Here is a 26148-nt window from a genome sequence, read left to right as displayed (position 1 = left end):
TATAGTGTTCGAGTGTGTGTCCCTGCCTTTGTCCACACACTTTACTTCCTCTAGATCCCTATACAAGCCGAACTGCCAGAGATACTTGTAGCCAAGTTTTATATGAGCTGTGACAACATCTATTAGTCTACTGACTTTGTTACTTGCCCCATACACATGTTTTACTTCACACATTTCATTGTGATGAACAATGGACCTGCTAGTTCCAGTTTGCACTATTCTACTTTCTTCAAATTCATCCAGGAGTTCTCGTCTAATGACACTTTTAAGGGACCTATTTGATAACTCAAGATTCCGTTCAATACTGTCTTTATTTACTGCAGCCTTAGCAAGGGCGTCAATTTTGTCATGTTCCTGCATGACAATGTGAGAAGGACTCCACAACATTTTTATATTTACCCTCCTGCTAAGTATTCTTATATATCTACGTCTAGCTTCCAAGACAAGCACGTTATTACTTGATTGCAAACTGTTTATTGCTCGTAGTGAGGAAAGGGAGTCAGAAATAATTAAGCTGTCTACTTCAATGTTGTCAATAATTTCGAGTGCTACCAGTATCGCTACCAACTCGGCTTGCATTGTGGATGCCCAGTTACTAATTCGGACATTTCTTTGAATTGTGCTGCCATCGGGCTGATGAGCAATAACAGCACTTCCTGCCCTCCCTGTTGCTGTATTGAGTGATCCGTCAGTGTATTTGGTCTGTGCAATGTTGTTTTCAGCTTGTATATTGTAAATGTGTACCAAAGTTCTCAACATGCGGAAAGAATTAAATATACTTAGCATTAGAGATAGAATATTTGAAATTAATCTTATGATGGGACTAAAGCTTCTGCGTGATAACAAAAACAACATTGTGTCAGTTGCACTGTTAGAACACATACAAAATGGAACTAGTGAGTCTAAATGGATTCAAAGAACAGCCACTCATATTAAAATGATGGGACTGCATGATGTATATACAGATGAAAGAGTACAGCACTTCCTTCCACCCTGGCAGATAGTACCTTTTGACATCCTGACCCCTGCATACCCCACCAAGAAACTAATCACAAACAACCCTCATGCTCAGCTTGCTGCTAAATTAAAGCCTAGATACTGGCATTATCCCTGACATACTAAAAACAGCAGAGATAGCACCACTCCATAAAAGAGGAAATAAGGTAGAGGCAAAAAATTACAGACCGATAACACTAACATCACACATCATAAAAATCTTTGAGAGAGTGCTAAGAAGCAAGATCACAAAATACATGGAATCACAGCGCTCTTGCCTATCACAGTTGCTGGACCACTATGACATGGCATTATATGCCATGGAAGACAAACAAAACGCTGATGTAATTTACACAGATTTCTCAAAAGCCTTTGACAAATGTGACCATGGTGTTATTGCGCACAAAATGCGTTCAAAAGCAATTACCAGAAAAATAGGCAGATGGATCTACAATTTCCTGACTAATAGAATCCAATGTGTAATAGTCAACAAAATAAAATCTGGTCCATCAACCATGAAGAGCTCAGTCCCCCAGGGTATTGTGCTTTCTCCAGTACATTTTCTCATCCTCATATTGGACATAGACAAGGACACAATCTATAGTACTGTATCATCCTTTGCAGATGATACTAGGATTTTTATGAGAGTAGATAACGTAGAGGACACGGCAAACCTCCAATCAGATGTAAATCAGCTCTTTCTATGGGCTACAAAAAATAATATTGTGTATAACAGATAATTTCCAGCTCATGTGGTACAGAAAAAAAAATTAAAATATAAAAACAGAAACCACGTACAAAATGCAGTCAAATCGTAATATAGAACGAAAATTCAATGTAAAGGATTTGGGTGTATTCATGTCGGAAAACCTAACCTTTAAAGGACCCAATAAAGTAGCCGTCACAACTGCAAGAAAAATGACAGGTTGTATAACAAGAACCTTTCACACTAGAGATGCTATACTGATGATGATACTTTTCAAGACGATAGTGCTCTCTAGAGTGGAATATTGTTTCACAATGACAGCCCCTTTCAAAGCTGGAGAAATTGCTGACCAGGAGAGCGTGCAGAGATCCTTTACAGTACTGCTAAAATCCACTCAGTAAAACATCTGAACTATTGGGACCGACTAAAGAGCCTTAATCTGTACTCTTCAGTGCAGGCGGGAGAAATGCATAATAATTTACATATAATAATTTACATAAAAAACAAAAAACATGGCCAGATGGACTGGCCATGTTGTCAGAAGGCCTGACAGACAATTGCCAAAACAGCTGTTGTTTGAAGAATTATGTCAGGGCATGCATTATTGGGTGTGTGGGGGGGTGGGGGGGGAGCGGCTAAAGAAATGATTCATGGACTGTCTTAAGGTGACGCTCAAAGACCTGAACATATTAATAAAGTCTTTTATAGGCCAACAGAAAATAAGGTGATGTTTAACAGTGATAAGTTCCAGGTACTGTACTTAGGTATGGTGGAAACGAGGAACTTTTAATGAAACACAGGATACAATTGTCGCAGGATACAATACAGTTCATTGTCTACATAAATGATCTACCAGATGGAATACAGAATTATATGAACATGTTTGCTGATGATACTAAGATAATAGGGAAGATAAGAAACTTAGATGATTGTCATGCCCTTCAAGAAGACCTGGACAAAATAAGAACTGTATATGGAGCACCACTTGGCAAATGGAATTTAATGTGAATAAATGCCATATTTTGGAATGTGGAATTGGAGAACATAGACCTCACACAACCTATAAATTATGTGAGAAATCTTTAAAGAATTCTGACAAAGAAAGAGATCTAGGGGTGGCTCTAGATAGAAAACTGTCACCTGAGGACCACATTAAGAACACTGTGCGAGGAGCCTATGCTACACTTTCTAACTTCAGAATTGCTTTTAAATACATGGAGATATATTAAAGAAATTGTTCACGACTTGTTAGACCTAAGCTGGAAAATGCAGCGGTTGTATGATGCCCATATCTGAAGAAGCACATCAACAAACTGGAAAAGGTGCAAAGACATGCCACTTTATTGCTCCCAGAACTGAAGGACAAGAGCTACGAGGAAAGGTTAAAGGCATTAAATATGCAAAAACTAGAAGATAGTGATCATATCTCCTCTTTTTCTATGTACAAAATAGTAACAGGAATCGATAAAATTGGTAGGGAAGAATTCCTGAGACCCGGAACTTAAAGAACAAAAGGTCATAGAATTAAACTAACGAAACAAAGCTGCCGGAGAAATATAAGAAAATTCACTTTTGTAAACAGAGTGGTAGACGGTTGGAACAAGTTAGGTGAGAAGGTGGTGGAGGCCAAAACCGTCAATACAGTAATTTCAAAGTGTTAGATGACAGAGTGTTGGGAAGACGGGACACCACAAGCGTAGCTCTCATCCTGTAACTACACTTGGGTAATAACACTTAGGTAATTACAAGACACAGTCACACTTAATCACACAAGGAAAGCATCATGTAAAAGATCTGGGAATTATGATGTCTAACGACCTGACTTATAATTAACATAACCGAGCAAATGTAGCAGTAGCCAGGAAAATGAAAGGATGGATTATGAGAGTGTTCAAATCCAGGAACCCCACAGCAATGCTAATACTTTTTAAATCACTGCTGCTGTCCCGTCTTGAGTACTCGCTCAGTACTCACTTTCCCTTTCAGAGTGGGACAGATTTCTGAAATAGAGGGAATACAGAGAACATATACCGCATGCATAGACATGATAAACCACCTAAACTAATGGGACATTCTCAAAGCTCTCAAGATGCACTCTCTGGAAAGGAGATGAAAGGGGGTATCAAATAATTTATACATGAAGGAAATGCAGAATAAAACCAGTGAGGAGTAGAGGTGCTATAGGCACAATCAGAGAACACTGTCTGAACATCAGAGGTCCACAGCTGTTCACTACTCTCTGAGCAAGCATTAGAAATAGTACATGAACAAAGGTAAACTTCTTCAAGAACCAATTAGATAAGTTCTTGCAAGAAGTATTGGACCAACCAGGCTGTAATGGATATGTGGGTCTATGACCAGCTGCAAGCAACAGTCTGTTGGACCAAGTTATCACAAGTCAAGCCTGGGCTCAGGCTGGGCTCAGGGAGTACAAGAACTCTCAGGACCCTCTCCAAATAAGAAACAGGTCTAACCTTGCACTGTACTGTGCATTGGAACTAACAAATTTATCAGTACCCAGTTGCCAGTCATTGCTGTAAGCAATCATTTAGTCGTGTTAGTGGGCCAGCCAGAGGTTTTAGGGCCCATGCAGGAATTAGCCTGCCAATAAATAAGTAAATGAATGAATAAATAAATAAATAAATCATTGGTACTATTGCAGTCACTCTATATATTTATATACATATCACAGTCTTGAATAGTCTCATATAATTAAGTTTTGGATCAAAATGCATTAACCCTTAAATGGTGCAAATCATATATATATGATTTGCATATTTAAAATACTGTAGTTAAAATAGTCCTGCACATACATAGAGCTCACATTTGCTTCCTCAGACCACCAGTAACCATCCCTCATCTTGACAAAAAAAATCTAGAGTCCCTCACATTCCTTCTAGGGGCCTTTGTAAGAAAATGATGACCAATGCTTGGCAATATCACCATCCAGTGTCTGAATATTTAGGGCAGTCATAGAGGAGACACTAAACTTTTAGCAACAGCAAATGAGTGATTACCAAGGATATATTTGAGGCAAAATGTGTGCTAAATGCAATTTTAAGATTTAGGCCTATAATATATGCAGGTATATACATGTATTATTATTAGTATGTGGGTGTCTGTATATCTATACTGTACTCGTATATCCATACATATATGTACTTATATTTTCAGTTTTACATAGTAGGCAGTAACTGTGACACACACATACAATCTTGTTAGCATGAAAACAAATAAATAAAGTGAGAAACAATAAAAATGAATCAACAAAGTTATTCCTTGGTGGCACCTCAACTAAAAATATGCAACTTCTCCAGGCCACTACAGGTAAACCACAGGAGCTAGAGACTTTTTATTTAGATATTTGTGCCCCCTGAAGGCTAATTAACACTGTCACAAGAAAAAATTATTTTTCAGAACAATTTTTTTTCTTGAGCACCCTGGGGATGTCGGCTATTTAACAGTTAGCGGTTTAAGGGTTAATGTAAAATTTGTCTTGCTACTAATGTTTACTTCTATGCACAACTATACAAAGGCTAGCATGCACATTAGAGATTGAGATTTTGCAGTGTCCAGTGCTGTACATATTTGTGTATGCATTTAATTGCAATGTTACATATGTAAATTTGGCAAAGACTGAACGATGAATGTAGTTCAACTGGGAAATGCTTTCCTCCTCAGATGATTGTTTGTCCTAAATACATTGTAATATGAATAAAAAATAAATTTCTTCCCAGAGTCCAATGTGGTAAACTGCAACTCCACCACCACCACCACAACAACCAACATGATCTGCCCTGAAGTCAAGGATTCTCTGGAAGATTTTCTCTTACAGATGGACTTTGCTGGTCTCACCAAAGGTTAAAACTGTACTGTAATACCCAGTGGTGGTGGTGGAAAGATTTTTAGAATGGGTGTAAGCTTTTGCATTATTTATATATGTTTTTAAAGATTAAGCTGTGTGTATTCACCTAGTTGTGCTTGCGGGGGTTGAGCTCTGCTCTTTCAGCCCACCCCTTAACTATCAATCAACTGTTACTAACTACTATTTTTTTTTCCCCCCACACCACACACACACACCCCAGGAAGCAGCCTGTGACAGCTGAATAACTCCCAGGTACCTATTTACTGCTAGGTAACAGGGGCATTAGGGTGAAAGAAACTGCCCATCGTTTCTCACTGGCACCGGGAATCGAACCCGGGCCACAGGATAACGTATCCAGCGTGCTATCCATACAACCATCGGTGCCCTGGTGTGTGTGCCACCAGTTGCCCTGGTGTGTGTGCCACCGGTTGCCCTGGTGTGTGTGTGTGTGTGTGTGTGTGTGTGTGTGTGTGTGTGTGTGTGTGTGTGTGTGTGTGTGTGTGTGTGTGTGTGTGTGTGTGTGTGTACTCACCTATATACTCACCTATATGTGCTTGCAGGATCGAGCATTGACTCTTGGATCCCGCCTTTCGAGCATCGGTTGTTTACAGCAATGACTCCTGTCCCATTTCCCTATCATACCTGGTTTTAAAATTATGAATAGTATTTGCTTCCACAACCTGTTCCTGAAGTGCATTCCATTTCCCCACTACTCTCACGCTAAAAGAAAACTTCCTTACATCTCTGTGACTCATCTGAGTTTCAAGCTTCCATCCATGTCCTCTCGTTCTGTTACTATTCCGTGTGAACATTTCGTCTATGTCCACTCTGTCAATTCCTCTGAGTATCTTATACGTTCCTATCATGTCCCCCCTCTCCCTTCTTCTTTCTAGTGTCGTAAGGCACAGTTCCCTCAGGCGCTCTTCATACCCCATCCCTCGTAGCTCTGGGACGAGTCTCGTTGCAAACCTCTGAACCTTTTCCAGTTTCATTATATGCTTCTTCAGATGGGGACTCCATGATGAGGCGGCATACTCTAAGACTGGCCTTACGTAGGCAGTGTAAAGCGCCCTAAATGCCTCCTTACTTAGGTTTCTGAATGATGTTCTAACTTTTGCCAGTGTAGAGTACGCTGCTGTCGTTATCCTATTAATATGTGCCTCAGGAGATAGATTAGGTGTTACGTCCACCCCCAGGTCTCTTTCACGCGTCGTTACAGGTAGGCTGTTCCCCTTCATTGTGTACTGTCCCTTTGGTCTCCTATCTCCTAGTCCCATTTCCATAACTTTACATTTGCTCGTGTTGAATTCTAGTAGCCATTTCTCTGACCATCTCTGCAATCTGTTCAGGTCCTCTTGGAGGATCCTGCAATCCTCATCTGTCACAACTCTTCTCATCAACTTTGCATCATCCGCAAACATCGACATGTAGGACTCTACGCCTGTAAACATGTCGTTAACATACACAAGAAATAGAATTGGTCCCAGCACCGATCCTTGTGGTACTCCACTTGTTACTGTTCGCCAGTCCGACTTCTCGCCCCTTACCGTAACTCTTTGGCTCCTTCCTGTTAGGTAGTTCCTTATCCATTCTAGGACCTTTCCCCCCACCCCCGCCTGCCTCTCGAGCTTGAACAGCAGTCTCATGTGCGGTACTGTATCAAAGGCTTTTTGGCAGTCCAGAAATATGCAGTCTGCCCAACCATCTCTGTCCTGTCTTATCCTCGTTATTTTATCATAGAATTCCAGAAGGTTTGTTAGGCACGATTTCCCTGTCCAGAACCCATGTTGATGTTTGTTCACAAACCTAATGTTCTCCAGGTGTGCAACCAGTCGTAGCCTAATTATTCTTTCCAGTATTTTACAGGGGATGCTTGTCAGTGATACAGGTCTGTAGTTAAGTGCCTCCTCCCTATCTCCTTTCTTGAAGATCGGCACGACATTTGCCTTCTTCCAGCAACTGGGCAATTCTCCTGACATAAGTGACTCATTAAAGATCATTGCCAGAGGCACGCTGAGGGCCTGTGCTGCTTCTTTTAGTATCCACGGTGATACTTTGTCTGGTCCAACTGCTTTAGTTGCATCTAGAGTTGTCAACTGTTTCATTACCTCCTCTGCTGTCACCTCTATATCTGATAGTCTTTCATCTAGGGTAACCCCTTCCAACAATGGGAGCTGCTCAGGCTCGGTAGTGAACACTCCATGGAAACTGGCATTCAGTGCCTCGCAGATTTCCTTGTCACTTTCAGTATATGCCCCCTCTGTCTTCCTTAGTCTTGTCACTTGGTCGTTCACCGACATTTTTCTTCTTATATGACTGTGTAGTAACTTAGGTTGTTTTTTCGCTTTGATTGCAATATCGTTCTCATAGTCCCTTTCCGATGTTCGTCTTATGTTAATGTAATCGTTCCTAGCTCTGTTGTATCTGCTTCTGTTGTCCTCTGTTCTTTGTCTTCTGTACTTCCTCCACTCCCGCCTGCTGGCCATTTTTGCTTCCTGACACTGTCTATTAAACCATGGGTTATTATATTCCTTCTTATTTTTTCCCTTTACCGTTGGTATAAATCTCTCTTCGGCCTCCTGGCATTTCTGTATGACTAGGTCCATCATATCTTGGACTGTTTTTCCTCTAATTTCTTCCTCCCACTGCACTTCACCCAGATAGTCCCTTATCCTCATATAGTCCCCTTTCCTGTAGTCAGCTCTCCTTTCCCAGATCTCTTGTCCCATGGTCATAATTTTGAATTCCATCATGTAGTCAAAGACTAGGACACAATGGTCACTGGCCCCTAGAGGTATTTCATGCTCTAAATTCTCGATATCTTCTACGTTCTGGGTGAAAATCAGGTCTAATAGGCTCGGTGCATCTCCTCCTCTTTCCCTTGTGTCTTCCTTCACATGTTGTGTCAGGAAATTCCTGTCTATAACATCTACTAATTTTGCTCCCCACGTTTCATCCCCTCCATGGGGATTCCTTGATTCCCAATTTATCTCTCCATGATTTAGGTCCCCCATGATCAGCAGCTTCGCTCTCATTCTGTGGGCTAGTGTTGCTGCCTTCTGCAGTTCATCAATACATGCTTTGTTGTTGTCATCATACTCCTGCCTGGGTCTTCTACTGTTTGGTGGGGGATTGTAGATTACCATGATCACAATCTTCCTCCCATCTACTGTCAGAGTTCCATGTATGAAGCTTGTGCACTCATTGGTAACTCGATTTCCCAGGTCTTCAAACTTCCATTTCCGCTTTATTAGGAGTGCTACTCCCCCTCCCTGTCTCTGTGTCCTCTCTTTTCGTATCACCTGGTACCCTGTGTGTGTGTGTGTGTGTGTGTGTGTGTGTAGAGCTTAACAGCACAGGTGTTTCTGGTGTTGAGTGTGATGTCCATTAGTTGGCATATTTGGGTTTTATGAGCTAAATAAATATTTTGCAAATTTTTGCTATTGATTTGTGTGAAGTAAATTTTTTTTGTGTGTTACTTTCTGTGGATATATTTTTAATTGTAAAGTTATTGTCAGTACAGTGCTTTAACCCTTGCACTGCTACAGCCTGGGCTGTAAATGGGGGTATAAGCTGGGGTTGGGCAAAAATATATTTGAATTATGTAAAAATTGATATTAAATGTTAAACAAATCTCCAACTTATTGGCTTCAACGTCGTGAATGTTTCATCCCAATATTTTCAGAAATGGATTTTAGACAATTTTTTTTATAAAGAAGAACGTTTTGTTAATAAGGAGAACAGCTCCTATTAACTGGAACTTTGAGATAATGCAGTAATAGAGATGCAAGCACCTGTCTGATGCACAAAGAATAGTAGTAGTAATTAGACGTGCCCACAAAGTGGATATGCAGCTGGTGCCTTTATAACATTGCTGAGTAATACATAATAACACCAATAATAATGAATATGTATGTATGTTATTATGCTCTATTTTGTTATATATCATACAAATACATTGGTGAAAGTAATAGATATTACCACTGGACAATGTCCACAATTTTTTTTTTTTTAGGGGAGATTTTTTCCTCTTCTTTGATTAATATCTGATTTTATTGTAACCTCTACATCCTGGAGAGTTCATACCCACTCCTAATTATGTGAAGATAGTATTAAATTGGTCAATAACCAGTCATAACTGGCACAACTTGGGACTTTAAATTTTTTTGGGCAGATTTTTTCACAAATTTCAAACTCTATTTTCTTCATCTCTTAAGGTTGTTTTGATGATTAGGGACCAGATTAGGACATTTTCATTAATATAAAGTATACATCTTTATCCCTTAAATAATTATAATTATCCTTATTTTTTTTTTGGGGGGGGGGGTATTTTTTCTTGACTTCATTCCAACATACATTGACCTACAATTTTCACATATTTGAGTACGAATGCCAAACAATATTTATTACAACATACTGTACAAGTAAATTAATGAATTAGAATGACCTTATACATTGTTAATAACTTCAACTTCAATTTTCTCTAAACTAGAGTTTCAACTTTGAGTTGGCTTAAAAAATCCAGTTTCCGACCGATTCTCACCATTTTTACATATAGTGTGTGCAGATGTCTATTCTACAATCCTATTAGAATGGATTTTTCCGAAACCTTAAACGTTTGGAGTTATAAATTTTGTCGTTTGAATTTGGTGCATATTTCAAATGCCATAATGACAAATTTTTTTTTTTTTACAGTAAACTAAACTGAAAATCTATATTTTAAATCTATTAAAATGAAGACCATATACTATTCTGAAGCTTAATAACACTTAATGAACAATTGGTGATGTATAATATTTTTGCAGCCGATCTGAAATTTTCAATATTAAATTTTATAATTATTTTTAATTTTCTTGTTTTTCAAGTTACGTTGGTGATCATTTAGACAAAGTTGGAGCGTTTGCCTAGTAGATTATGCACAAAAATTGGATCGTGTTAGAGCAAGTTTGAGAACTTTAACTTATGGTGTCATTGGGTCCTGTCATATATACTGTATACGCCAGGCGCAGCTTAACCCTTAAACCACGCAATACATACATATATGATGGGAGTAACTTGCCCAAAACTGTGCAATACATACATATACGATGGGAGTAACTTTCCCAAAACTGCGCAATACATACATATATGATTCAAGGTCTAGCATACAATTTTAAATGCCTTGTGAGGGATAGGGGCTATATATTCCAGCCACATCCAATAGTACACAGATGCCACCTAGAAAAAAATCGTGGGTAACATATCTGGGTGTGAGAGCCTCAGTTCTGAGTGAGCCACCAAGGCTGGTGTAGACAGCATGAGCGCACAGCACTGCTGTTCAGCTTGTGACCACAGCATCGCCTAAAAATGTCAAAATATATATGTACAGTACAAGGGTACCTCGGTTTAAGAGTTTAATCCGTTCTTGAAGACAGCTCGTAACCCGAAGTTAATTTCCCCATAAGAAATAATGGGAAATGAATTAATCCGTTCCAGACTACCCAAAAACCTCACTTCAAACTAAATTTTATACCTAATTCATCTAAATCTATACTACAAAACTATGTTCAAGTTATTACTTACCATTGCTGATGACTGCTGTAGACGTATGGAAGATGGTGAGGAGGGGGAGGAGGAGAGGTGTTACTGTTTGGAAGGGGAGTCCCTTTCCATTATAACATCAGGCAGTGAGGACCTCTCAGGGGTACATTCTCTGGCACATTTTGCCTGCATACCACTAGGTCCTGGTTGCGGCTCACTGCTCGATGTTCTCACAACATATCTGTCCATCGAAGATTGTTTTTCCCTTCTTCGCAAGATGTCTCTGTAGTGAGGCATAACATTGTCATTGAAAAGATTAGTGCAACGGCTTACTACAGCTTTCTCTGGGTGAGTCTTTTCAATAAAAGTTTGCATTTCTTCCCACATCTGACACCACTTCTTAATGTTTGCAGAAGTGACATTCGCCTCTGCCTCATCCTCCTCCACTGGAGAAACATCCTCAGCTGGGTCTTCTTGCTGTTCCTTTTGAAGGGCTTGGAGTTCTTCGGTGGTCAGTTCTTCGTTGTCTTCTTCCACCAACTCCTCCACATCATCACCATCCAATTCCAAGCCCATTTGAAGGCCCAGAGTAACAATTTCCTCAACAATAGGCGCATCATTTACAGGCTCAAACCCCTCTAAAGTCTAGTTCTGTCACACATTCAGGTCACAATTTTTTCCAGCCAGAGATCAGGGTCATTTCTTGCCAAGCTTTGTCAACGAGTTTTAAAGAACTACAAATGTTAAAATGGTGTTCCCAGAACTCTTTGAGGATGAGGTTTGTGGCTTCAGTCACTTCAAAACATTTCCGGAAAAGTGCCTTTTCATAAGGTTTCTTAAAATTCGCTATGATTTTCTGGTCAATGAGCTGAATTAGAGGAGTGGTGTTAGGAGGAAGGAACTTTACTGTGAGAAATTTATTGTATCTGTGCAACAATTTTCCAAGCCTGGAGGAGGAGAAGGAGCATTGTCGAGGAGAAGCGGGGCCATGAGTGGCAAATGTTTCTTCTGCAGATATTTTTTCTATGGCAGGGCACACCACTTCATTCACCCACTCCAAAAAAAAAAAAAAAAAATCCTAGTCACTCATGCCTTATTACTAGCCCTCCACATCACACACATTTGATTTTTCTGCACTTTATACTGTTTGAAAACCTTTGGATTTTCAGAATGATACACTAGCAAGGGTTAAATTTTCAAATCGCCACTCACATTTGAACACAGCACAAGCGTAAACCTATCTTTCATAGGCTTGTGTCTGGGCAATGCTTTTTCCTCCTTGGTAATGTATGTCCTCTTAGGCAATCTTTTCCAGAACAGTCCTGTTTCATCACAATTAAACACCTGTTGCAGTAGGTATCCCTCGGCCTCTGCAAACTCTTTAAATTCTTCAATAAATTTTTCAGCCACTGGTTTGTCTGAGCTGGCAGCCTCCCCATGCCTCTCAACACTTTGAATACCGCTTCTTTTTCCAAATTTCTCAAACCATCCCCTGCTTGCCTTAAAGTCTTTCTCTGCACTCGTTGCAGGGGTTTTCTTTACAAGGTCTTCGTGCAAAACCCTGGCTTTTTAACAAATGATGGCCTCCGAAACACTATCACCTGCTAACTCCTTGCTGTGTATCCAAATTAATAACAACTTTTCCACTTTCTCAAGTATTTGTGGTCTTTGTTTCGTGATTGTTGATACTCCTTTTGCCACTTTGGCACTCATAATGTCCTTTTTCTTGGCAAGTATAGTGCATATCGTTGACGTGGATTTGTTGTACTGCCTACAAAAGTTCAACAACACGTGCACCATTTTCATGCTTCCGAATGATGTCTTGCTTTCCTCTATTGTCATCCTCACATGCGATTTCTTGCCTTGAGCCTTACCATAGCTTTCTTGGGACCCATTGCTATGTATATTATAACAAATTTTATGCTAAAATGGCAAAAACTCCAAAAATAAACAGTAAATCCTTGTGAAGAATTCAAGCGGGATAGTCACTGGGCGCAAGGCACTAGCAAACTGAGCGGCGATCGCCGTGCCACCACGCGCTAGGTCAGCCTGTACGCGTATCAACAAACTCGTTTTCAATCTATGAAGAATTGGTCAAAATCTGAATGGTGAACCTAAATTATGAATTATTTAGAGTTGTGGTTTGAATGTCTAGCTGGTATTAATACTAGCCATATTTTTTCCTTTTGCAATTTTGTTTATAAATTTTTTGCTATTTGATATGTTTTTCTTTTCACTGAAACTAGTAAAAATTATAAAATGCAATTACAGTACAGGCTGTACTATAGTTGAATGAAACTATCTCCGAGTGGGTTATTACTTTGTAAAGTGTATGCAGCCTGGCCGTATGCTTTGATCATTGTGTGCATGCAATTAACATGTTACTCTGTATTTTATAAGTTCTTACCCTAGATAAAATTATTATTATAATTATTATATATCACTCATAGAGATATATAGGGGAGATATATATATATAGAGAGATAGAGAGATAGAGATATATATATATATATATATATATATATATATATATATATATATATATATATATATATATATATATATATATATATATATATATATATATAATATATATATATGAATGAAAACTCACACCCCAGAAGTGACTCGAACCCATACTCCCAGGAGCAACGCAACTGGTAATTACAGGGCGCCTTAATCCACTTGACCATCACGGCCGTCAAAAGGAAGTGATAGCCGAGGCTATTTGAGCCACTTCCCCGACGGCAACTCGGATGGTAATCTTGGGCATAGCATTTCACCAAATCACCTCATTCTTTGGGGCACACGTGAGGAACACAAATGCGAACAAGCCTGAATGGTCCCCAGGACTATATGCGAATGAAAACTCACACCCCAGAAGTGACTCGAACCCATACTCCCAGGAGCAACGCAACTGGTAATTACAGGGCGCCTTAATCCACTTGACCATCAGTCACTTCTGGGGTGTGAGTTTTCATTCGCATATAGTCCTGGGGACCATTCAGGCTTGTTCGCATTTGTGTTCCTCACGTGTGCCCCAAAGAATGAGGTGATTTGGTGAAATGCTATGCCCAAGATTACCATCCGAGTTGCCGTCGGGGAAGTGGCTCAAATAGCCTCGGCTATCACTTCCTTTTGACGGCCGTGATGGTCAAGTGGATTAAGGCGCCCTGTAATTACCAGTTGCGTTGCTCCTGGGAGTATGGGTTCGAGTCACTTCTGGGGTGTGAGTTTTCATTCGCATATAGTCCTGGGGGACCATTCAGGCTTGTTCGCATATATATATATATATATATATATATATATATATATATATATATAACTGAAAACTCACACCCCAGAAGTGACTCGAACCCATACTCCCAGAAGCAACGCATCTGGTATGTACAAGACGCCTTAATCCACTTGACCATCACGACCGGACATAATGAGGTGATAGCTGAGGCTATTTGAACCACCCCACCGCCGGCACTCGGATAGTTATCTTGGGCATAGCATTTTACCAAATCACCTCATTCTTTGGGGCAACATGCGTTGCTTCTGGGAGTATGGGTTCGAGTCACTTCTGGGGTGTGAGTTTTCAGTTGCATATGTCCTGGGGACCATTCAGGCTTGTTCGCATTTGTGTTCCTCACGTGTTGCCCCAAAGAATGAGGTGATTTGGTAAAATGCTATGCCCAAGATAACTATCCGAGTGCCGGCGGTGGGGTGGTTCAAATAGCCTCGGCTATCACCTCATTATGTCCGGTCGTGATGGTCAAGTGGATTAAGGCGTCTTGTACATACCAGATGCGTTGCTTCTGGGAGTATGGGTTCGAGTCACTTCTGGGGTGTGAGTTTTCAGTTGCATATGTCCTGGGGACCATTCAGGCTTGTTCGCATTTGTGTTCCTCACGTGTTGCCCCAAAGAATGAGGTGATTTGGTAAAATGCTATGCCCAAGATAACTATCCGAGTGCCGGCGGTGGGGTGGTTCAAATAGCCTCGGCTATCACCTCATTATGTCCGGTCGTGATGGTCAAGTGGATTAAGGCGTCTTGTACATACCAGATGCGTTGCTTCTGGGAGTATGGGTTCGAGTCACTTCTGGGGTGTGAGTTTTCAGTTGCATATGTCCTGGGGACCATTCAGGCTTGTTCGCATATATATATATATATATATATATATATATATATATATATATATATATATATATATATATATATATATATATATATATATATATATATATATATATATGTCGTACCTAGTAGCCAGAACGCACTTCTCAGCCTACTATGCAAGGCCGATTTGCCTAATAAGCCAAGTTTTCATGAATTAATTGTTTTTCGACTACCTAACCTAACCTAACTTTTTCGGCTACCTAACATAACCTATGAAGATAGGTTAGGTTAGGTAGGGTTGGTTAGGTTCGGTCATATATCTACGTTAATTTTAACTCCAATAAAAAAAAATTGACCTCATACATAAAGAAATGGGTAGCTTTATCATTTCATAAGAATAAAATTAGGGAAAATATATTAATTCAGGAAAGCTTGGCTTATTAGGCAAATCGGGCCTTGCATAGTAGGCCGAGTACGACGTTCTGGCTACTAGGTACAACATATATATATATATATATATATATATATATATATATATATATATATATATATATATATATATATATATATATATATATATATATATATATATATAATATGTCGTACCTAGTAGCCAGAACGCACTTCTCAGCCTACTATGCAATTCCCGATTTGCCTAATAAGCCAAGTTTTCATGAATTAATTGTTTTTCGACTACCTACCTAACCTAACCTAACCTAACTTTTTCGGCTACCTAACCAAACCTAACCTATAAAGATAGGTTAGGTTAGGTAGGGTTGGTTAGGTTCGGTCATATATCTACGTTAATTTTAACTCCAATAAAAAAAAATTGACCTCATACATAATGAAATGGGTTGATTTATCATTTCATAAGAAAAAAATTAGAGAAAATATATTAATTCAGGAAAACTTGGCTTATTAGGCAAATCGGGCCTTGAATAGTAGGCCAAAAAGTGAGTTCTGGCTACTAGGTACGACATATATATATATATATGAGAGAGATATATATATAGAGAGAGAGTGCGAGAGAGAGAGAGTGTGAGCGAGAGAGAGTGTGAGCGAGAGAGAGAATGTGAGAGAGTGAGTGAGTGAGAGAGAGTGAGGCAGGCCGAGGATAGAGAGCTCAGATGTGAGGCGAGTGTGTAGAGTGTGGCATTCTGAATGCAGGTGGAATTTGAGCTCGATTGCAGGACGAAAGTGTGGAAGCTCGATGCAGCCAGAATCTAACCGTCTGTAGCTAGGCTGAAGCGTCATATGGGGGTAGGAACTGGACTTGTCGAGTGTTATAATGTTGTTGGTGAATGTTGAAGATGTGCGTTATCTCACAAGTGTCTGTACTGAACCACTATAAGAGTTTAGACTAACTGACCAATGTACTGTCAAACCTTATATTACAGGCCTCGATCACACCTGACCATCATCTATCAGATTGGGAAGAGGTAATAAGTTCTAATTAGTTGTACACTTGAGAATTGTAATTAGTGGACCAGGAATTAGTGTAGGACTAATAGGAATGTGGGGGACACTTAGAGAGAGTTTAAGTAGAATTAACAGACTCGTCTCACATAAGCTAATAAGAATATGGAGCAAGTAGTGCTTCAAACTCGTACTGTATCTTGTGCTATCCACTCCCCCAATATATGTACCTAAGCCATGCAACTTCACCATTGTAATCACTGTTATCAACTTGAATCATAGTTATGTTGAATGCAAATTTTCCTATGATGTACTTATTAATATTATTCATATTTTCTTACAATGTACCTGTTAATATTCTTTAAATTTTACTACTATTTACCTACTTAAAATTATCAGTTATATTAAGGACCTGCCTGAGACGCTATGTGTATTAGTCCCTTTGCAAGAATGTAAAAACATCAATGCTATGTACTCTCATAACCCAATGTACCTTCTTGTATATAGTACTGTATATAAATAAATAAATGAATAAATATAGGTATATTACTTACATAATATACTTGTTCATTATTTTGAGAAATCTGTTATATAGAGGTCGAAACATTTGAGGTAGCACGAAACACACAAGTGCATTACAGCGTACTAATTTATGATTTTTGTACTTTCAGATGTATCGGAATCGAGCAGTGATGATGACCTGATCCACAAGCTGTCAAATGACTTGGAGGTATTTGTACATGTATTTGATAGTGTTCTGCAATTGAAAAAATATATAAATATGCTTACCTTGTAGTGGTTCCTGGTGTTAATATCCCCACAACCCAGTCTCTGACCTGGCTTCTAGGTTGGTGGTCTGGTCAGTCAGGCTTTTAGACACAGCTGCTCACAGTCTGACGTATGACTTGCTGCCTGGTGGATCACCATGAGAGGTCGGCTAGTTATACCTCTTAAGTTCAGAGGGAGTGTGTGGAACCAGTTTTGGGCCCCTTGATGTTAATAGAATTGTCTCCTTAGCATACTTATTAGATCTTTGTTTTTCATAAGCTTTTTTTCTCTAAATACCATGCATCTTGTTCCTCGTGTAATTACATAAGTATTATTACCCAAATTTGGTTATGGGATGAGAGCTACACTCTTGGTGTCGAGTCTTCTCAGTACTCTGTCATATAACACTTTGAAATTACTGACAGTTTTGGCTTCCACCACTTTTTCACCTAACTTGTTCCAACCGTCTACAACTCTGTTTGCGAAAAGTGAATTTTCTTACATTTCTTCGGCAGCTTTGTTTAGTTAGTTTAAATCTATGACCTCTTGTTCATGAAGTTCCAGGTCTTGGAGAATTCTTCCCTATCAATCTTATAGATTCCTGTTACAGTACTATTTTGCACGTAGTGATCATATCGTCTCTTTGTCTTCTATCTTCTAGTTTTGGCATATTTAATGCCTCTAACCTCTGCTCATAGCTCTTCTCCTTCAGTTTTGGGAGCCATTTAGTTGCATGTCTTTGTACCTTTTCCAGTTTGTTGATGTGCTTCTTAAGATATGGGCACCATATAACAGCTGCATATTGCAGCTTTGTTCTAACAACAGTCGTGAACAATTTCTTTAGTATTTCGCCATCAATGTATTTAAAAAGCAATTCTGAAGTTAGAAAGTGTAGCATAGGCTCCTCGTACGATGTTCTTTTTGGTCCTCAGGTGATAGTGTTCTGTTTAGAACCACCCCTAGATCTCTATCAGAATTCTTTAAAGATTTCTCACATAATTTATAGGTTGTGTGGGGGTCTTATGTTTTCTTATTTCACATTCCATAATGGCATTTATTCACATTAAATTTCATTTGCCAAATGGTGCTCCATACACTTACTTTGTCCAGGTCTTCTTGAAGGGCAAGACAATCATTTAAGTTTCTTATCTTCCCAGTTATCTTAGCATCATCAGCAAACATGTTCATATAATTCTGTATGCCATCTGGTAGATCGTTTATGTAGACAATGAACATTACCGGTGCAAGAACATGACCCTGTGGTACTCCACTCGTGACATTTCTCCAGTTCGATACATTGCCTCTGATTACAACCCTCATTTTTTTGTCGGTTAAATTTTTTTTTATCCATGTTGGAAGTCGATCTGTCATTCCTCCAGTATTTGTTTCCAGAACAACCTCCTATGTGGAACTCTGTCGAAAGCCTTTTTCTGGGGGGAGCCTCGTCGGCTTCCCGGAGCTTTACCGGCTGATATGCTAATGTCAGACTTTGGCATCAGTCATGTGTATGGAGTTTTAGGGCCTACCGGGGACCACGAGCCTGAACCTGGCCCCCTCAGAGAGGCAAGGGGAGCAATGGCCTATAGAAACCCCCGTGTGGTTGGAAGCATTCTATGTCTGCCATCGACCGGGTCAAGCATCCAGAAAGGTAAGCATTCCAAAACAAACCCCTATTCTGGTGAAAATTGCTACCTAAGCCGAACTAGTGGATAGAACTCTTCAACAGAAAACAAGGAAACTAGTATGACGTCATACGTCACCGCGCCGCTGTCTGCGCAGCTCCCCCCTCCCCGGGAGGGGGAAGGGGGAGCCCCAGACCTCCCACGCCGGCTATCCACCCATCAGTTCTTCGGCTGATGCTATAGGCAATGGTTATGTGCTCCGGCTCCAGTGGTTGTTTCAGCACTGTACCTAGAGTGTGGTGTCTGTTTTCTAGGTGGTGCGTGAGCCGGGAGTGATTCTTCAGTACTCGGGCTGCATGTGCCTAGGGATCCCTTCCCTAGGTGCCCTGTAAGTACTGCCCTTGGGGCTTGGGGCCACCTTCCACAAGTTCCTTGGGTCCTGCCCCTGCTTGGCCGTTTACTGCTTGGTTTTCGGCCGCTCTTTGTGTGCTCGGGTGCTCTGTCTCCCTTGTTCACCTTAGAGTAAGGGGCAGTGTTTGCACTGGTGGGGCGCGGGGTACTGTGCAGCTTGTCTTTACCAATCATAGTGGCCGGCTCTGTTCCGCTTGGGTACGCTGTCCTCTTGCGGGGTTTTCTTTTTCTTTTGTTTATCTACCTGGTGGGGGGTCTGCCTTCGTTCTTGCCCCTTGTGTCCCTTGTGTTCTGAGTATTTTCTGGTGGTACCCCTGCTAGGTCCCCGTGAGTGTACACGTCCCGGGGGTTCAGCTCTTAGAAAGTTGTTTGGTAGCTTTGGGTGCCGGTTAGCAGTACCCTGCCTGGGATTACCTGAGCGCGAGTCCTCTTAAAGTAAACGCTTGGGACCCTGGGAAACCCCTGGGGGCACGCGGGTCCGATGGATGTGACCCCAGAGTCCCCCCCTCGCTTCCAGCGAGTTTGAGGGTTGCTCTCACCTTTTGTTTCTGGGTGACTCTCTGTTTTGCCTCCGTCTGCTGCCTGTGGGGTCGGTGACACCTTCGACCCGGAGTCCTGCGAGTTTGGTTGCTCGTTGTGGCTCGGTTACCCAGTTGTGCTAACGGTTAACTGTGCTAACCCAGTTAAGCGGGTGCGGGCAGCAGGGGCGTTGCACTTGAGCCTTGGTGGTGGCAACGTTCTCGTGGTTTCCTCCCCGGGAGCCCCGGGGCTGCCCCGTTGTAGTTCTTCTGTGTTCTCGAGGGTACGGGAAGGTTTTTCGCTACTTCCCGCATTATTGGAACGTCTGTCGGCTCCTCCTACTTGTCGCCCTGTTGGGCCACTTGTCGCCCGGTTGGGCCACTTGTCGCCCGGTTGGGCCACTTGTCGCCCGGTTGGGTCACTTGTCGCCCGGTTGGGCCACTTGTCGCCCGGTTGGGCCACTTGTCGCCCGGTTGGGCCACTTGTCGCCCGGTTGGGCCACTTGTCGCCCGGTTGGGCCACTTGTCGCCCGGTTGGGCCACTTGTCGCCCGGTTGGGCTCCTTTTTGGGCTCTTTGCTTCTTTGGCCGGTTTTATTGTTCCTGCTTCCTCTTTTGGCTCCTTTTCTCGTGCAGTAGTCCTGGCTGGCGCCTTCCCGCAGGGAGGGTGTGCGGTTCAGCCAGCGTGTTATGCGCATGCGCCGTGGAGTTTTTGGTCTGGGCGGTGTTTCAGTGCTGGGGTTTTGCGCCCTTTTTTGCTACAGTGCTTTGCCTCTCGTTCTTCTCCCTGGCTGCGGTATGTGCCCCTTCGCGCCGGGGGTGTCCTGGTTCCCGGTTGTGAGGAGGACACCGCGGTTTTCCCTGTGTCATGGGTGTGGACCGCCTCCTTCGCCTTGTAACGGTTCTATTGTTACGTAAAGTATGGTGACAAATAAACACAGACACTAAGATACTATATATATATTTGGACGAATATACAGAAGTTCACAGGTGATACTTTGGTGTGAGTTGAGCGCACTGAGTGTCGGTACAGTATCTCGCAAGTGTCTGCTCTAGACCACACTTGAAAGTAGACTAGTTAATGTTTGCTATTCTTGCTGCTTATATTGCTCAGGCAACACCTCACCGTGTTGCCCGGGCAACGCCTCACCTCATTCATCTCCAAAGGTTGACAGGAATATTAACACTATATTTGGAGCGAGTATATTATTGGGATAATCTACTCGCTACAGCCTCTCCCTGTTCTCCTGCGGGTCCGGCAGGGTCCGGCTCTGGCGTCTTCACCTGGCAGTGCTCCCAAGTTCTTCTGGGCACTGTTGAGTCATGTCAAGTTCGTGCCACCATTCGCCAGGTGAGTTTCTGCGGTCTGGCGTCTTTTGGCCGGGCGCTGGATGCGGCGGTGTTTATATACCTGTCTTTATTTAGGTATATTTTTGTACGACTGAGACCGTTCGCACACCAGTGACTGTCCCTTTATCACCCCTTCCTGTCCCCCTCATGTGCATGTCCAATCCATGCTGGAGTCATTCAGGGGACCCTCCTTTTTTAATGTTGTGAGGTGTGGGGGTTGTAGGGTTGGTTCTGTACTCACCTGGTAAGGTTCCGGGCTGTGCTTGCAGGATTTGAGCTCTGGCTCTTGGGTCCCGCCTATCTGGTAGAACTTGCGGGATAGTACCAGTGGAGTGCAGTGGTGCTGTTGGCACTTTTGGGGAACACTGTATTACCATCAGTGGTCTGTGCTTGTTACACGACCTACTTGCGAGCATAAGCCTTCTTGCTGGTTCGTCCGTGGACTTCCAGGGCGCACTGGCCTGTTTTCGTATGGCAGTTCCGGCCCGTCCTGGTTGTGGGGGTATGTGGGCCGGTGGACTGCTCCTAGCAGCTGCCTGGTGGGCCATCCTCTGGCCGGTCTGGCCTGACCTTGGGCCGGGCTTCAGGTGTAAAAGAGCTCCCAGTACCTCATCCAGCAGGTATCGAGCGGGGTTTCTCCGCCGTCGGTCGCCTGGTGCAGGTTTCTGGGCCTGCAGGGTTTTGTCGTGTCTCCGTTGGCCCTGTCTGGGGTCTGCCTGCTCCGTTCTCTGCCTTTGCAGAGGGGAGTTGCTATTTACATGTTGCATGTTGCAGTGGTGCCTGTTGCTGCTGCTGCACGTGTGCATTGGTACCGTGTTTCACGGTGGCGTGTCCTTGTTCCTGTGTCCGGTTGTGGAGTGGCACTTTGCTGCCGTTTTGTGCCTGGGGATTGCGTGGGGTTTTTTGTCCCTGCCTGATTGTCCACCCCTGGTTGTTCTCCTGGGGTTTTTTGTGCTTCTGCTCTTTCTTCCTGCCTCCTCTGCAGCAGGGATGTTCTGCGTGTGTTCTTAGGCGTTGGTCAGCCTGTGTCCTGTGATGTGCTTCTTTGTCTCGGTCTATTGCAGTTGTTCGTGCCCCTTGGTTCGGGTCCTGTTCTGGCGGCGACCCTTCCGCCTTCTTTGGTTTTCCTAGCTTGCCCTGCCGTTTTTTTTTTTGGGGGGGGGGGTCTTGCGATGTCTCGCGTCGGACCCGTCGTTTCTGAACTCCTGGCGGGCTTGCATGCTTTGGGGAGTTTTTCTGTTCGGCAGACGTTCCATCTCCTTGTGCCGCCTGGGTTTCGGTGGTCGCGCCCGAGATCTTCTCGCGGCTCCGCCTTTTCCTGGGCTCGGGGGGGCCTTGTCGGGGCCGCTTATGTTCTGCCTCATGGTCTCGCCTCCGGTTGGTGGTCGGGTGGCTTCGTGGTAGGTGTCCCACCTGCGTGCTTCTCTTGGCGGCAGTATGGGGTATTTTGGCGGTCCTTCCTTTTCCTGTCCCTTCTTAGGTGGTTACTCTTGTTCGCTTGGTTTACTCTCGGCTTGGTTTTCTAGTGGGGGTTGGGGGCCGTCGTCTTGCCACATACTGTCGCCTCTTTTCGTGCGGCGCAGGCGGAGCCGCTTCAGCTTGCTTTCGGTCTTGGTGTTGCTTCTGCACCGTTAGTCAGCTGTCTTGTGCGTCGTTTCACCTCCGGCCTGTTCGTGCGCCGCTTGCACCATCCTGGTCTCTGGTCAGCGTGCTCTGTCTTCTCCTCGGTTGGTAGTGCCCCTTCGGTTCCGGTGTGTTTTTTCGTCGGCTCTTTCTTTTGGGCCTTTGCCTCTGGGGGTCGAGTCGCTGTGTTTTCTTGCTCCTTCGGTTTTAGCGTTTTGGTTGTTTGATGGCAGCAGTCTCCATCTTTTCTGGCGCGGGGTGGGGCTGCTGCATTCTGGAGGGGTCCAGGGTTTGTTGGTGCTTCGTTGGTCGGGCCGGGGGTGTGTCGTTTTTGTGTTCAGTGGCGGCCCTCCGCTGTTTGCGTGCCACGGCATTTGGGTCCGGAGCGCGTTTTGCGTTGATCCGGTTCTGTTCTTCCCGATTCGCGGGCGATAGTGTCCCGGGTGGTCAGCCGTGCTCTTGCGGCTAAGCTGCCTGTGTTCTTCCCTCATGCCTGTGGCGTTCGTGGCTTCGCTGCTTTCGCTGCCGTCTGGGCGTCGTGGCCTTGCTGCTCGTGGTTCTCGTGTTGTTCCCGGGATTTTCGGGGCTGTGGCGCCTTGGGTTGGCGTTTGCTGCCGGTTGTCTTGCCTCCTTGGGGGGTGCGTGGTGTCCGCCTCCCGGTTTTGTCCCTTTAGACCTTCCTCTGTGGGTAGTTAGCTCCGGGGAGCCGACGGGGCTCCCCCCAGAAAACCAGCGTTGAATGTAATGAAACGCCATTTTCTGGGTAAGACCCGGAGGCTCCCGGGCAACCCTCCCTCCCTCCGGTCGGCGTTTTTCGCGTGTTTTGACATCCAGCCTCAGAACTGATGGGTGGATAGCCGGCGTGGGAGGTCTGGGGCTCCCCCTTCCCCCTCCCGGGGAGGGGGGAGCTGCGCAGACAGCGGCGCGGTGACGTATGACATCATACTAGTTTCCTTGTTTTCTGTTGAAGAGTTCTATCCACTAGTTCGGCTTAGGTAGCAATTTTCACCAGAATAGGGGTTTGTTTTGGAATGCTTACCTTTCTGGATGCTTGACCCGGTCGATGGCAGACATAGAATGCTTCCAACCACACGGGGGTTTCTATAGGCCATTGCTCCCCTTGCCTCTCTGAGGGGGCCAGGTTCTGGCTCGTGGTCCCCGGTAGGCCCTAGAACTCCATACACATGACTGATGCCAAAGTCTGACATTAGCATATCAGCCGGTAAAGCTCCGGGGAGCCTCCGGGTCTCGCCCAGAAAATGGCGTTTCATTACATTCAACGCTGGTTTTTTTAGGTCCAGATAGATGCAGTCAACGCATCCATCTCTTTCCTGTAAAATCTCTGTTGCTCGATCAAAGAAACTGAGGAAATTACACAGGATCTTACAGATCGAAAACCATACTGTCTGTTATTATATAGTTTTTCTCAAAGTGTTCTTCCCATTTAGTTTTAATTATTTTTTCCAATATTTTGACTATTACAGTTGTCAATGATACAGGTCTACAATTGAGGGAGTCTTCCCAGCTGCCACTTTTATAGATTGGAACTATGTTAGCCTTTTTCCATACATTTGCTAGGACTCCTGTACACAGGGTTCCCTGAAAAATCAGTTTAAGTGGAATGCTGAGCTCAGGTGCACATTCTCTCAGAACCCATGATGAATCTCCATCTGGGCCAACTGCGTGGTTCTTACTTAGCTCCTTGAGCATTTTTTTTTATCTTCATCTCTAGACACCTCTATGTGCTCTTATTTTGTTCTCTGGAATTCTTATTGTGTCTGGTACACTGAAGATTTAATTTTGTACAAACACTGGAACTTTTCATTTAATGTTTCACACATTTCCTTTTCATTTTCTGGGAATCTGTTTGCCATTTTCAGCCTCTGATTATTATTCTTTATCTGCAATTTGTTGTTGAATCTGTAGAATAGGCTTGGTTCTGTTTTACATTTGTCAGCTATTTTCTGCCTCTCTCCTCACTGCTGTGTTGGTGGTTCTCGCATCTTTGTATCGCTGTTATGTTTGGAGGGTTTGGCCCTCTTCCTATATTGATTCCATTTTGGTGTCTTTTGGTCTCTGGCCCTCTCGCAATTTCTGTTGAACCAATCTTGTTTCCTAGTTCTGAATCTCTGCTTTTGTATAAATATTTTTGTGCCTTTATCATATATTTCACAAAACTTTACATTTACCTGAATTTATCTAAGGGCCACTAATACTAGTGGCCTCGATGAGGACAGGAAGCGGGTGGCTTGTCAAAGGCCTCCCCATTTGCCCTGATGATCCTTTCCAGCTGAATTTTAAAACCAAGTAGAGTTTTGGCCTTTACGGCTTCAGCAGGTAGGCGGTTCACTGGGTTTAAAACCCTATAGGTGAAAAAGCATCTGTTTTCTGTCCTACATTGTGGTTTGTTGAGCCTGTTACTCCTCGTTTGTGTTACATCTTTCTTTTTGAAGAAATTGACCTGACTGACATCCTCCAAATTGCTCAGTATTTTAACCTCGGTGATGCGTCAAGTTTGTGACATTCCCCCCCCCCCCCTGTCCGTATAAAATCAAGTGTTCGCCAAAAATTTTTTGATCTTTGTAAAATGATAAATTTCCTTCCCTGAATATGTACATGTAAAAAAAATAAAAAATTCCACTTTGGCTGTGTGACGTCATCATTGGCTGTGCGCGAAGCTACCAAAGGCTGTCGCGCAGGCCATTCAAGCATCGCGAGTTGCCACAAATATATTTCAGTTATTTGTCTTATATATTTTCATTTTTTTTTTTTTATTGTATATGATGCATATTTGTGCCCTTTACAATATGTATGCAGTAGAACGTTTATAATGTTCCATGGAACTGTGATACATGTGTTAGTAATGTGTCCACAAGAAATGTTTGTCACAATATTACTTGTTCAAAATTCACTAAAATTACAATATGTACAGTTTCACACTATTTACACAGTCACACACTGTATTACACACTCAGTACTACAGAAGTGAGTGATAATCAACAAAGCAGTCCATGGTACACAGCGCGACTTCGCTCTCGATGCACCAAGTACAAACAGATTTTCGCTTCCTATTTCTTCGTTCTGTGTGCTTGCAAATAATACTCACATACACCCTTGGCTTTAGTACCTGAAGGTGGTATGTAGCCAAGCTTGTAAAGTGTAAGATAGTCTTGAATAGATTATTGTAAAGGAAAAGATCAGTTTGTAAGGTAGTTTTGAAAAGATAACTTTGTAAGTTATTCTGGAAGA

At 42.8% G+C, this 26148-nt stretch overlaps 1 protein-coding gene across 5 annotated transcripts in view; it reads left to right on the top strand.

The window, feature by feature from the left end:
- Atf6 (bZIP_ATF6 domain-containing protein ATf6) overlaps positions 1 to 26148 on the top strand; it is a 225505-nt gene that overhangs the window by 128819 nt on the left and 70538 nt on the right. For 3 of the 5 annotated variants that reach the window (XM_045756857.2, XM_045756855.2, XM_045756854.2), the window contains exons 2-3: positions 5440 to 5562; positions 17280 to 17338. In XM_045756857.2, coding sequence (XP_045612813.1) covers positions 5440 to 5562; positions 17280 to 17338 — 182 coding nt within the window. The remainder of the gene's footprint in view (positions 1 to 5439; positions 5563 to 17279; positions 17339 to 26148) is intronic. The other 2 variants (XM_045756858.2, XM_045756856.2) reach the window with 1 other exon arrangement.

The sequence above is a fragment of the Procambarus clarkii genome, chromosome 74, assembly GCF_040958095.1.
Source record: "Procambarus clarkii isolate CNS0578487 chromosome 74, FALCON_Pclarkii_2.0, whole genome shotgun sequence".
NCBI lineage: Eukaryota > Metazoa > Arthropoda > Malacostraca > Decapoda > Cambaridae > Procambarus > Procambarus clarkii.
The sequence above is the reverse complement of the archived record's forward strand: the minus strand, read 5'-3'. Positions and strand labels throughout refer to the sequence as shown.